Raw genomic sequence first — 15071 nt, 5'->3', positions numbered from 1 at the left:
CACTTCAGAGCTGCTTTTACATCTGAGGAAGGCATCAATGAAATTTAACTTGTTCAATCATTTAATACGATGAGAACGTAGGAGACAGAAGGAATGTGGAAATATGTTTTTATTCATATAGTAGTTGTCTTCATTCTAAATTTTAAACACTCGTATGATGTCAATACGAAAGAAATGACTATACGGGTTGTCCGACAAGCAAAGGATGAAAGACGACAGACGTGTTGCTATAGGAACATAATGAACGATGCAGCATAATGTGTGAGGCAGAGTTACTGATCCTGCTTAAGTTGGTTATGTTCAAATTGTGAAGTGTTTTATTCTTTTGACACCACAGAAGCTTGATTTGTTAAACTACATTATGTTCTGGGATGCAAGGACAGGCGATACGAATGGATAAAATATCAATATCATGAAAATCCTCTTTACTGAGATATCATACAGTAGCTATTGTGATATTAGAATTTAAAATTATTTTAATTAGTTCAAACTGACTTACATTTTTTCAATATTTTTTAAACTGATTTTTTTTTAAATATTTAATATCAAATAAAAATAAAATAAGAATTTTTTTTATTTATGATTTATTTTTTTTTATTTATGATTTTTTTTTATTATTATTTGTTTATATAATTGTATATATTTTGCAGCATTTTTATATCATTTTAAAAAATATTTTATTTAATATATAAAAAAAAACTGATGGAAATTTAAGTATCAACACTTTTTTTTTATGTAACACTACTGTTTTGTTCTCCATTTATTAGCAAACCCATATATTGTTATACACGTTGTGTATCATGAAGATGTCTCGTTCATGATACTGTATGAACCACTTGCCTGTTTTTTCTGACTTGTCAAGCTGATGAGGTGATAATTATCATGACAGCACATTACTTTCAGATCACTGACCCTGGATAGGAAATAATGAATTAAACACTAAACCAACATTTGCGTGAAAATTGGTTTGAAAAGCTCCGATTATATTTATATATTTATATATTTTTGGACGCCGTGTTATAAATTCTTTTTAATTTGTTTTTAATCGCTTTGGTTTTGAGCAAAGAATGACATCATTTGCAGGGTCAACGTTTTGACATTTAAATGGATTTTTAGTTATGATAAATAAATAGAACAAAAAAAATGTGGATGAACTGCAGGATGTTGCACAGACGCTTTAACCTAATGATCCTTCCTTCTGTTTCTCATCTCATTGTGATGTTTTGCTAACCAAACCCACCTCCCCCACCCCTTTTCTCCTCTCTGTCTTCTTTTTTAATCGTCTCATTCTGTCTCACGTCTGCTTTTATTTCTCGCAGTTGTCTCTTCATATCTCTCTATCCCTTGACTCGTTGGTTAATCTGTCGCTCTGTAGTTTCTCTCTTTCACTAGTTTGTTTCCAGTACACGTTTTATTAATAAATACATCAAAAAAAAACCTTAAATGTTTAATTCATCAATGAATTGAAATTAATTCATTTAAACAAACAAAAGAATATTTTAAACATTATAATAATTAATAGGGGGGCACAGTGGCTTAGTGGTTAGCACGTTCGCCTCACACCTCCAGGGTTGGGGTTTCGATTCCCGCCTCCACTTTGTGTGTGTGCCGTGTTCTCCCCGTGTCTCAGGGGTTTCCTCCGGGTACTCCGGTTTCCTCCCCCGGTCCAAAGACATGCATGGTAGGTTGATTGGCATCTCTGGAAAATTGTCCGTAGTGTGTGATTGTGTGAGTGAATGAGAGTGTGTGTGTGTGTGTGCCCTGTGATGGGTTGGCACTCTGTCCAGGGTGTATCCTGCCTTGATGCCCAATGACGCCTGAGATAGGCACAGGCTCCCCGTGACCCGAGGTAGTTCGGATAAGCGGTAGAAGATGAATGAATGAATGAATGAATAATAATTAATACATGAATTAACAATTAAATAATTACAAATGCAATCAAATAAATACAAGAAAGCAAAAATAAATAAATAAAAAATTAACCTTATTCTAAGTCTACATTTATCTCTTCCTCTCTTCTTCTGTTGTATTCTCTTTGCATCTTTCTTGCATCTATCTTTCTCTCTTTTCCCCCTTTTGTATCCCCTGCAGTATAAAATCTACGTGTCTATCAAACTAAATCGGATTAATTCTTTGTTGTGTCCTTTTTCTCTTTGTCTGTTAGACTCTGAGATCCAGTTGAGGAGAGACATGGTGTTCAGTCAGAGTCTGGTGGGAGCAGTGTGTAGTTTTGCTGAACACTTGCTGGCCGTGTTGAATCGGGTGCTCGGTGGTGAGAGTGAAGCTCAGGAGAGTCGCCGCTGGCTGGAGCAGATCTCTCACACTGGGCTGCTGCTACACTTCCAGTCCCTGCTTTCACCCAACCTGGTGAGTTTGTGTGTGTGTGTGTGTGTGTGTGTGTGTGTGTTAGAGAACATGGCTCACAGGAGACATCCGTATTTAGCACAGCAGCTGTGGTTTGTTTTGGATGACATTTCAGAGTCGGGATCGGATTAAGAAGGATCAGATCGAGCTCGGTCACTTCCCTTGATAGTTGTGCACATCTGAGCTGAATCTGAGAACAGACCCGAAAGCTGATATTACTGAGCTTTGGATTTGGGCTGGTTCTAGTCACACTGATGGATGTTCATTTCATGGTGTCTTCTCGCCTTTTTATCAGCTTTTACTCTTCTCAGATGCTTTAGGGTTATTTCGCACAAGGCGTGGACTTTCTGAGGCCATATTATGGTTCAATGACCTACATTCTTGAGGTACCATTAATTTAAGTCATGAGGTGTCAGTAGTGTCAAAAGCAAACATCACCAAACACTCTAGAAGCAGCCTCAGATACAAGTCCATCATAACGTCTTTGTAGTCTGTTCCTCCAGATTCATGAGTCCATCACCGTCACTCTATGGTGATTTGTGAGCTGGAGATCACTCTCTCCCCAGATCTGCTCCCAGAACTGGTCTGAAAAATTGGAATTCTCTACAGTACAGGCTTTTCCCTCTTATCTGCTGTAGCATGTACAGGAAGAAGAGGTTTTTGGAAATCTTTTCCTAAAGCCTGTTTAATGCTGCTTTCAGAATCCTTTAGATGCTCAGAGAGGACCTTGGGAAGGAAAGCTCTCAGGCTGTGAAGCAGAAACGGCTAAAGCTACTGGTTTAATAGTGGCCACAAATGATTGATAATCCAACTGCACTCTTCTGCAAGTCCATGTTCACTGCAAATATCTGTTCTGGAAAACACCAGCGTTTTCAGAAATGATGTTACAAGATGAGAGGTCTTTTATACCCCTTTTCCACCAAAAAGAACCGGGTGCTGGTTCAGAGCTAGCACTGGTGCTGGTTCAAAGTTGGTTCCACTGGCGAACCTTCTAAGAACCGGTTTGCCTTTCCACCGGTTAGAGAGCCGTCACAGAGCCGAGTCTGACGTCACTGTATACGTGTCACGTGTCCCAGCAACGTTAGCACAGCAGCGGCAAACACAACATCAACAATGGTGGATGTTGCTTTACTGTTACTGCTCATGGCTTTGTGAACTTACATTAACACCCAAACGCGGCGAATCCAACTTGTACGTGCAGCTCCATGTAATCTGTATAAACGGAGGTTGTTATCGAGAAAGTACATAACGTTATTTTATCATTAACACAGAAAAAACTTAGCCTTAGTATGTAGCTACTTACTATTGTGTGTGATGATAATGTATCATATTGCGGTAAAGTAAAAGTGTATTAAACATTAGTATACTTAAGGTACATTATCAAATGCACTAACAGTAGCCCCGCCCCCAGGCGCTAACAGTAGCTCCGCCCACAGCCCCTAACGCAAGCGGTTCTTAAGTCTAGACCAACAATGTTTTGGTGCTACTTAAGAACCACTTTTCCTGGTTCAGAGCCGGTGCTTTGGCTGTCGAAAAAGAAAGAACTGGTTCTAAATTAGGCTCTGGCTCCGAACCAGCACTCAAACTGCCTTGGTGGAAAAGGGGCATTAGATAATATAAAACCTCTCACACACACACACACACACACACACACACACACACACGGCAACACTCACATGCATATGGTTCTTTCAGACTGATGAGCAGGCCATGCTGGAAGACACACAGGTGGCACTGATGGACCTGGAGAAGGTCACGTTCCATTTCAGACGCATGGATGGAGAGCCGTTTGTTGCGAGTGAGTGCTGTACCGGTGTACGCTTTTAAACATGAACCTGATCAGTGCTTACTCTCTTGTGTGATATACGTGTATGTGTGCATGTGTGTGTGTGTGTGTGTGTGTGTGTGCGCAGACATGCCAATCAGCTACCAGGTGGAAGGCACAAGGCAGGCCATGAAGGTGTATTTCTATCTAGAGGGTTTTTATTTCGAGCAGTTGCCTCAGAGACTAAGACACGGTGACGGATTCAGGATCCACCCTGTCCTATTCACTCAGGGTATGCTCTGTGTGTGTGTGTGTGTTTGTGTTTGTGTGTGTGTGTGTGTGTATTTTCTATTCATTTATTTGCCTGATTACTTTGACACTGTTTTCTTTTCTGTAGCACTGGAGAGCATGGAGGGTTATTACTACAGGGACAGTGTCTCAGTGGAGGAACACCAGGCTCAGATCAATGCCACCTCACTTGAGAAGGTCAAACAGTACTATAAGAGACTCAGGTAAGGACTTCATGTCTTCTCTCTCACAATGTTTTAGATAAAAGCAGCCTAGTCACTCCATGTTAAGTTGAGAAAATGCCTCTTTTTATGATGTTGGCATGGATATACACACGTCTTCCTGTTTTTTTCCAGACACGGAGCAAACAGTCACAGTGTCGTCTGCATATCAATGCTGTTTATATTCACAGCAAAAATCATTTGAATCGTTTACATGGCAGATTCACTGGCTGTTGCCTTTCTTGTAATTACATCTTGAGCTTACATCTTGTCATGGGTCATGGCTTTGTGTGCTGCCTGACTACAAATTTTTAAACACTTTAACATAAACATGCTGGAAGCGCCATTTTTTTATATAGATAATAATCAAGAGATAGCTAATTATGTAAATGTGTCCCAATGAAGGTGGTGTGGCCTCTATGTTAGTCCCAGTGAAGGAGGTGTGGCCTCTGTGTTAGTCCCAGTGAAGGAGGTGTGGCCTCTGTGTTAGTCCCAGTGAAGGAGGTGTGGCCTCTGTGTTTTTCCCAGTGAAGGAGGTGTGGCCGCTGTGTTAATCACCATGAAGGAGGTGTGGCCTCTGTGTTAGTCCCAGTGAAGGAGGTGTGACCTCTGTGTTAGTCCCAGTGAAGGAGGTGTGACCTCTGTGTTAGTCCCAGTGAAGAGGGTGTGGCCTGTGTTTTTCCCAGTGAAGGAGGTGTGGCCTCTGTGTTAATCACTATGAAGGAAGTGTGGCCTCTGTGTTAGTCCCAGTGAAGGAGGTGTGGCCTCTGTGTTAATCACTATGAAGGAAGTGTGGCCTCTGTGTTAGTCCCAGTGAAGGAGGTGTGGCCTCTCTGTTTTTCCCAGTGAAGGAGGTGTGGCCTCTGTGTTAATCACTATGAAGGAAGTGTGGCCTCTGTTTTATTCCAAATGAAGGAGGTGTGGCCTCTGTTTTATTCCAAATGAAGGAGGTGTGGCCTCTGTTTTATTCCAAGTGAAGGAGGTGTGGCCTCTGTTTTATTCCCAAAGAAGGAGGTATGTCCTCTGTGCCATCAGATCTCTTGTGTTATTCCTAGTTAAGGAGGTGTGGCTTCTGTGTGTGTCAGATCCGTGAAAGGAGGCTGTGTCAGTTCCGCTGTATGAGACATGGCCAAAATGCGCATCACGTCCTTATCCTTCTAGAACATACGAACATTTCTCCTTTGTACCTTTCCCCCAAAGCCTTAACCTAGAGATTAATGAACCTGAATTTTCTTTTTTCTTTTTGTTAACATTAACATTGAATGCTCCAGCAGTGGCAGCTTCTCTCCAGGATTTATGAGCTCTCTCCTTTTCTCTTTGATTCGCTCGTCTCATGGGACTCCGAACAGCTGGAGAGCAGAAGATGCACAAACTCCACATAAATCAGTTACAAATTGCTGAGCTCAGTAAGGTTTCCTGATGGGATACATGAACTACTCGTACCTGCTATGTGAACATATGGTGTGTGTGTGTGTGTGTGTGTGTGTGTGTGTGTGTGTGCGCACGCATGAGCCTGTCATATGTGTACCTGGCCCAGGATAACAGCTCAGTACTCTGAAAGATATTGCTGTGAATATGATAAAGAGTCTATAGAGCTTTCTGTAGTAAAGAAATATCGCCTTGTCTTGTTTAAACCTTATTTATTTCTTTACATTTTATTGCTCTTCAGCAGATGTTGCTGAGCTGTTTTCTGTTTTCTGCTGCGTCGTGATATTTGGAAAGTCACTTTGTTCTCCTGTAATAACTCCAGCTGTCAGTGTACTGTATACACACCATACTGTACATATTGAGCGGATATACAGTACACTGTGGTATTTTAAGCACACATTAGAATAAATGGATTGACTCCATGATAAGTGAGAGCAGATTGAAGAGATGGATAAATACATTCAAATGTTCTGTTATATAAGAGTGAATTAAAAAAAAAACGCCAGAAACATCGATGATGTCTGCGAGGAGAATTTAAGAACGTTCACGTCACTGATGGTTTTCTTATAACTGTTTTATTTATGACACGCATGTCCCGAGTCTAGTTAAGATCAGATGTGGATGTGGAAGTCTAACATGGACTCAAACCGTGTATCATTAGCAGAAGTTGGAATAATTGTACTCGGCGGCATTAAAACCGAACTCTTGTGATCTTGCTCAAATAAGCGCATTTTCACTCCTTTAATTTTCACTTCGACCTTTCACTTCGAGCTAGCTAATAAAGTTTTGTACCTTAGTTTGTAAAATTAGCAAGCTAGTTCAGTTTTGGATTATACATAGTTAACATACAAGTTAACTATAAGTTTGGAACAATGCAGGGCTCTCAAGTTTTGAAGACAGGCAAGCGTGACATCTCCAAAAAAAAAAAACAATAATGGGGGAGTTGTTGTGTTTGGTAAGGATCACTGTGTTTGGTAAGGATCACTGATCACAAAGTATTTGTTTAATTTCCATTTATTAATTTGTGTGTGTGTGTGTGTGTGAGAGAGATTATGACTGGTGTTGTAAGTGTTTGTTGCCTTTTTGGACTCCTTTATCATTTGTAATGTTGCTCCCATATAAAACAGTTCGGCTCATGCCCAGACATTTTTAGGGTCATGATTGAGGACAATGTCCCGTCCAGAGACAAGCTGTTTCGTGTTGAGCTTTTGTTCAAACCGACCATCAAAAATACCCTCTTTAATGAATATGTTTTTTTCTTATTGGTTGTTGCGTTAAATCTTACCCAGATCTTACCCTATTTTCTGATTGGCTATTGTGTAGCCTTTTTTTTGATTGTCTCAATTGTCAGACTCGACTAAGAACTTGAACCACGCTTGATTCCTGCCCGGTTCCATAGACACAGCGGTGCGGACTGATACATTTTGGGCGCTGCGGCATTTTAAATATATGATAAATAGTCAAAAAGTTTTTCTGTGTGAGAAATACGATGTGTGGCGGGAGAGCGTGAGAAAAGACCAAAACAGAGAGTGACCAAAACACCAAAACTGTCACTCTCAGTGCGTGATACTTCATACAGGATAGCTTCAAATGAAGGGGGTTTAATAAATAAAGAAGACATAGACAAAAATGACGATAAATGAAACAATACAACTGACGACATTTAACAGAGACTAGACATGACAAGGGGTAACACGCAACTAATGATCCGCGCTGCATTCAGCAACGCGGCTAACTTAAATACAATTAAGACAATGATGACAATGAGGAGCAGGTGTGGTGACAGGGAGGAGCAGACGAAGGCGGGGCAGACACGTGACAACAACAACAACAGCACATGGCCAAAAGTCCGGGCTGAATCATGACAGTTCTAGTTAAATTATCTAAGCTTTCTACATTAGTTTGAAGTATTAGCAGTTTATTTTATTTTTGTATATTAGCTCGCTTAATTTTGTTGATAACGCTGAAACATGAAACATTATCTAAGCTGTTTGGTAAAGTTAGCAACAACAGTTGATAATGCTGATAATGTACCTTAACATTTATTCAAAATGTTATTGATCAGTAGCTAACAAGAAGGACTGATTTCTTAGCTAACAAGCTAGTCATGCTGAAGCAGCGGTGATGAACTTGTCAGCTCATTTCATCCGTTCTCTTAAATCCTCGTGTCTAAGTGCAAGCTTTTGGTTGAAGTTTGATTTTACTTTTCTGTTTTTTCTGCATGTTGTCCACTCCTTATCATAATCTATCCCTGGATAATAAGCAGGACAGCGCAGCGGTTTAACTGACTCCAAACTTCTGCTTGCGAGAAGAAAAAATGACCTGAAGCAATTCGGATGTAAAGGAAGTGACAGAGGAACCTCATGTGGTAACCTCATGTGCAGCAGATGGGAATGGAGACGTCGTATACTGTATGCTTAGAGACAGAGGATAGGAAGGATTGTGATTTTCTCAGGTGCTTACAGATCATCTATAGATGTAGCTTCAGGGCCGTTAAGGCTGCAATATGATTGGCTGTTGGCCGTGTGTGTGCTTCCATATGGCAGATCTTTAGCCTGGAGCCTCTTCTGAGTGTATGTAGATAGCACACTTTGCTATAGTAAAGACTAGCATTGTCAGAAGTTACACATACTTAAAGCCCATTTTCTGGAAACATCCCCCTTTATTGTGTTTCCAACACACTGTTCTAACTGTCAGCTTTCTTCCTGCTGTTATCCTGACAGAGCTAAACCTTTGACTTGACATGTTTCGCCCCAGACGGACAGACAGCATCTCTCTGTCACATGAAACACTCTTACGCTTTCAGTGGGCCCAATGTGCACTTGTAAGACGGTCACGCTAAACACAGGGGAGATGTAGAAGACACATGAAGAGTTGTAGTGGAGATCAAGTGAATATATTTTCTTTTAGAGAGCTAGTGAACAGATTGACACACACCCTTAGTGTTTTAGCTACTTTATATTTGAGCAAGGCTACGTATTCTATTGTAAAGTGCACAGTCGTATCTGATTTAGTGCTCGCTTAAAGAGTTTTTCTGCCTACGTGTTGGTGTAATTGTCTTATCGGAGGTCGCCTGAGAGTAGAGGCAGATTAATTGTGTTTGGTTAATGAGCCAAACTGAGACGGCTGTGGACTCGAAATTCTAGGTCAGCGCACCTCCAGAACTGACTACAAGACTTAATAAGTGGTCTGAGTTGTAATGTAATTTATACCACAGAGTTCCATAAGAGCAGCTCTGACAGTAGGGTTAGGGTTAGGGTTAGGGTTACGGTTTTCCAGCTCCAAGGCAAATCGTTATAATACGTTACCATTTCTATAGTAACAGAATTTTATGTAAACACTTTATGTAACATTGAGTCTCTTTTTTACAACCCAGTGAGGGAACAAGTGTTTATAGCCTTGTTTATGCTGTAACATAAGGAACTAGTTTTTTTAAACACAACACATCAAATGTAACTATAAACAGATAAAAAATCATCGGCAAATATCTGTTGCGATAAAGATAAATAGTACACTTTGGACCACCCGTTTAAATAAAACCCGCCGTCTGTTTGACGAGCTACTCGACAACAAACATTTCGGGATGTGGGCTGAACTGGACCAATGTCTACCAATTAATCTGACAGCTGAAAGGAAGAATTAATAGACATTCGTTAATTATTATTTATTAGTATTTATATTTAAAGTTTATATCTCAAATATTCCTTAGCTTAATCACACAAAGTTTTGTCACGCAGGATCGTCAGCTAACTAATGTATTTTAAAAAAGTCATTAGATTCAAATCACTGTATCTACAACGTCAAATAAAATTCGCTAATGTAAGTCATCATCTGAGAGACACAACAACAAGAACAAGCTATTTTCATTTGTAGATGAAGTTCCCTGACAGTTGAAAAGGAGCAGAAGAAATAGAAGAAGGAGTAGAAAAACAACAAGAAGAAGATGACGAAGGAGAAGAAGAAAAAGAAGAAGAAGCAAAATAAAAGGGAGCATAAGAAGGAGAAGGAGAAGATGAAGGAGAAAAAGAAGAAGAAGAAGAAGAAGAAGAAGAAGAAAAGGAAGAAGTAGAAGAAAAAGAAAAGAAGAAGCTTAAGAAGAAGACAACGAAGAAGAAGAAGAAGAAGAAGAAGAAGAAGAAATTATTTACTGCTTATTCTTCCATCATGTGTGGATTGTAGAGTCAGTGACTTGACTCGATCACTTTCCTCAAATCCAGACTTATATCTGAGAACTGGTGGTGACCTGGATAAGCGATTTGGCCGAAACAGATTCCATCATCTGACCACACTTCGGAAATTCCGATGTATTTGCGTGTCTGAGTGTGAGTGCGCTCCAGCATGAAATCATCTTTGGTTGTGTTTAAAGGGTCATCCAGAGGAGCTTTGAGATCACAGGATGGTCGTGCCAGCGCTTCATGCCACGGGCTATTCACAGATTTATTAGTTCACTCAAGAACACACGCACACACACACACACACACACACACACACACGCAGGACAAGCATGATGCAACTCTTTTCCTCAGAATAATTTTAAATGAAAAATAAAACGAAGCTGGGACGTTCCCCAACACACGATATCTCAGGAAAGTCTCAGAAATGCAGTAAGTGGCTTGAAATGAAGCCAGTTCTCAATGAATAGATTATGTCTTTGCTTCTGTCTGCGGTTTGTATCTGTTGCCCACTTACAAGCCGTTCATCTTTTGGGGCAGAATATGATGTTTCCTGTGTAGGATTAATGCTGCGTTCAAATAACTCCAACTCGGCCATCAAATCAACATGGCTGCTCCGTAGCACCAGATAACTTTTAAATGAGTTAATACTGGATATACAGATGTTTAATTCACACCAATCAACATAGAGACATAAGGAAGTATACATCACTCATCAATAACCTTTGTATGTAGAATCTCATACTTAGACTTTATTCTTTTTTTTTTGTTGTTGTTGCTGCCAAAAATCTATGTTATTTTCTAATGTAACGACTGTCTATGATTGCTCGACGCACGTAAGCTCGACGCACGTGAATCAAAGAGCACGTCGTGATGACGACACACGACACGTCTCGGCTGAAACCTGCAGATAATCTGTGCTCATTTGAAAAAATTGCTTTGATTCTTGCATTAATTGTTGCGATGGGAAAATTTGTAAAATCCTAGAGGGAATGTGTTAAATTATTATTCTTTTTTTTATAAATATTTATTTACTTATTAGCTAGTTTTTAAATAAATAAAAAATCTATGTTTATATATACTGTATATATATATATATATATATATATATATATATATATATATATATATATATATATATATATATATATTTTAGAGAGAGAGTTTTTTTTTTAATTAATTTTTATATATTTAATTTTATTTTTATTTTATTTAATTGACATATTTTACGTGGGGGCATGGTGGATTAGTGGTTAGCACGTTCGCCTCACACCTCCAAGGTTGGGGGTTCGATTCCCGCCTCAACCTTGTGTGTGTGGAGTTTGCATGTTCTCCCCGTGCCTCGGGGGTTTCCTCCGGGTACTCCGGTTTCCTCCCCCGGTCCAAAGACATGCATGGTAGGTTGATTGGCATCTCTGGAAAATTGTCCCTAGTGTGTGAATGAGTGTGTGAATGAGAGTGTGTGTGTGTGTGCCCTGCGATGGCACTCCGTCCAGGGTGTATCCTGCCTTGATGCCCGATGACACCTGAGATAGGCACAGGCTCCCCGTGACCCGAGGTAGTTCGGATAAGCGGTAGAAAATGAGTGAGTGAGAGTGAGTGACATATTTTACATCATGTACACATACAGACGCTGTTTATCCAGTGCGTTATTGTCTTCTTTTCAGCTAACAGTCATAACTTATTTATAACTTATTACTGCTCCAAGTCAAAAATATATGCATGAATCATGAAAATAACAGATTGAGGTTCTCCGAAGAACGAGGATTCAGCGAGGCCGAGGCTGCTCTGGCTCTGATCCGTCCCTCATTTCCAGTGAAAGCCGGCCGACGCTGGCGAACATCCCGACCTTCCATTAAAGGCTTCAGTTAAAATTGATTAGGGGAAAGCCTGCGCTCGAGTGCTGCTCCTCACTCACTGCTCCACGGGGGCTTCCTAAACTCCAATGAGGTCAGATCTCATACAGCTGCCATGCACGGCCGCCTCGCTCAGGACTGCCTCATTACACCACCACTCTCTCACTGACTCATCGTTTACCTGTGTGGGAGTGTGCAGTGGACGTGAGGTTAGAGTCAGTAGAGCCTCTTAGAGTCAGTATGTTACGCTGGACATAAGGAGGAAGAGGGATGATAGAAAGATGGACGGACGAGCCAATGAATAGAGGAGAGAGAGGGGGAGGGTGAACATTGAGCAGCATGTCAGTACTTTCTTTTTCTTTCACTTGATGTTTTTTCTTCTACTGCTTTGTCATCATCATCATCAACGCCATCATCATTCATGTCTTCATCATCATATTCTTCTTCTTCTAATAATAATAACAATAATAATAAAAATTATTATTATACATTTTCATCTTTTTTTTGTTATCTTCATCATCATCTCCTTCATGTTCTTCTTTCCAGTCTTCATCACAGTATGTCTTCTTTTTCTTCTTTGTAATTCCTCTTCGTCTTTTTAATGCCCTTTCTCGTCTTCATAAACTTCTTCTTCTTCTTTTTGTTCTTGTTCATTCTTTCTCTTTTTTTTCTTTCTGTTCATCATTCAGTCTTCTCCTTGTTGTTGTTTTTGTTCTTCTTAATCATCTTTTTGTCCTTCTTCTAGTACTTCTTCTTCTTCTTCTTCTTCTTTGTTCATTCTTCTCATTGTTCTTGTCCTGATATTGTTCTTCTTCATCTTTCTCTTCCTTTGTTCTTGTTCTTGTCCTCGCTTTCTTTTTGTACTTCTTCCGCCTATCATTGTTGTTTGAATATTTTCACCTCTGATTCACTTCACCATTCTCTCTCTCTCTCTCTCTCTCTCTCTCTCTCTCTCTCTCTCTCTCTCTCTCTCTCTCTCTCTCTTACTCACTGTACCTAAATTGTTTAGAAAAGAGTGTGGGTGTATGAAAATGCCTGTGTGTGTCTATCTAAATAATCTGTGGGAAATTCAGAAATTTTCCCCTATAGCTATTTTCTCAGCAGCAGCTGGCACACACACACACACACACACACACATACACACACACACACACACACACAGACCGAAGCAGCACAAGTTGTAAGAAGTTAAAGTGTGTAGTTCTCCTGCAGTGTGGAGGTGTGAGTGCTGCTGCTGGTGAACATGAAGCACAGCTGCTCTGTTTGAACCATCTGCTGCAGGACCGCAGTGTAAAAGACTTTTTGAATAGTACTGACTAACTGCACTAATATCTGCGTGAACGCAGTATATGATCTGTTCAGCGCTGACATTTCAACACAAGACTTTGGCTTCAACAGGATTCGGCAGGAGGAAAACTTTTTTGTTTATTCAGCAAATGTTAAGACTTTTCCCGGTGCAGCGGAAATCGTTTTCTAGGACGTTTTCAATCGATATAATTTTTTTTCACCACAAGTTTGATCTAAAACGAGTCAGATATCTCAGTGTTCAGTGTGAGACGTGTATTTTTCCTTCTGTTCATAACCTTACACAGAATTTTAGATCTTATAAACAAACACATTTTCATTACAGGGAGCAGAAATGGGTTCAATATCATCATTTAGTTTAAAGATAGAAACATTTGTGTTAATAAAACTAACGTTTTTGACACCATAATTAACTGGCAACAAACTGGAGGATTCATCATTTAACCCTTGTATGTTGTTCGTAGGGGGCACGGTGGCTTAGTGGTTAGCACGTTCGCCTCACACCTCCAGGGTTGGGGTTCGATTCCCGCCTCCGCCTTGTGTGTGTGGAGTTTGCATGTTCTCCCCGTGCCTCGGGGGTTTCCTCCGGGTACTCCGGTTTCCTCCCCCGGTCCAAAGACATGCATGGTAGGTTGATTGGCATCTCTGGAAAATTGTCCCTAGTGTGTGATTGTGTGAGTGAATGAGAGTGTGTGTGTGTGTGTGTGCCCTGCGATGGGTTGGCACTCCGTCCAGGGTGTATCCTGCCTTGATGCCTGATGACACCTCAGATAGGCACAGGCTCCCCGTGACCCGAGGTAGTTCGGATCTTTTTCACCTCTTGTGAGTTTGCAGGTATGTACTTATCAAGCTACAAAACAACTATATTCTCCTGTAGCTAAAGAGAAACGCTAACATTAGTGTTAACTCTCTTTAAAAAGCCTTCAAAGCCTGGGACTAGAAATACATTTTTGACCTGCTTGTTAGGGGTTGTGTTTTTTAAAGGATCGAAATAAAACAGAAAATATTTCAGGCTTTTTTTTTTTTTTTAGTCAGGTTTTTTTTTAGTCAGTGTAGCGAGTTAGCTGGACAGACCTCTACTTCTAATTCTACCTCTGTTTCCCACACCCACACACACACACACACACACACACACACACGTTATAAAATTACATGTGGCTAATATTGTTGTTGAAGTTTTTAGCCTGTATTGAGGAACCTTCTAGAAAATCATTCCGAGCTAAACTAGCCTCAGTGTTGTGAATAGCCAGCTTGTGGATATTTGTGCCGATCATGAAAGGCTATTTTTCTCTTTACGTCATTGTAGCAATTAAAATTCTGATTCATGGAAACATTCCTTCTATATTTAGCCGAACAGACCCGGCGTTACGTTTGATTTATAGCCGAATGTAGGCGTAATTGCTTCAGAACGAGTTGGCGGGTTTTTGTTGTCATGCGTCATTAAAGCCTTCATAATGTTTGTTCCTGGATCATACTGGTTCATCTACTGTAGCTTGCACCTTCTCCTGAGAAAAGTAGCGCAGATTGAATCATTTGGTGGAGTCACAATTAATATTAATGTTGTGTCAAGCAGAAATGTGAGCATAATTAATGGCCCCCTTTCTTGCTGCCTGGGACATTGTGGTTGAGCGAAAGTGCTTGAGGTTTTTCACAGTGTATTTTTTTTTTTTCC

General features: G+C 40.2%; 1 protein-coding gene across 1 annotated transcript in view; it reads left to right on the top strand.

The window, feature by feature from the left end:
* prex2 (phosphatidylinositol-3,4,5-trisphosphate-dependent Rac exchange factor 2) overlaps positions 1 to 15071 on the top strand; it is a 105735-nt gene that overhangs the window by 77308 nt on the left and 13356 nt on the right. Inside the window, exons 32-35 of the mRNA XM_060861238.1 lie at positions 2165 to 2367; positions 4060 to 4162; positions 4278 to 4421; positions 4527 to 4641. Coding sequence (XP_060717221.1) covers positions 2165 to 2367; positions 4060 to 4162; positions 4278 to 4421; positions 4527 to 4641 — 565 coding nt within the window. The remainder of the gene's footprint in view (positions 1 to 2164; positions 2368 to 4059; positions 4163 to 4277; positions 4422 to 4526; positions 4642 to 15071) is intronic.

This window comes from Tachysurus vachellii, chromosome 25, assembly GCF_030014155.1.
Source record: "Tachysurus vachellii isolate PV-2020 chromosome 25, HZAU_Pvac_v1, whole genome shotgun sequence".
Taxonomy (NCBI): domain Eukaryota; kingdom Metazoa; phylum Chordata; class Actinopteri; order Siluriformes; family Bagridae; genus Tachysurus; species Tachysurus vachellii.
The sequence above is the reverse complement of the archived record's forward strand: the minus strand, read 5'-3'. Positions and strand labels throughout refer to the sequence as shown.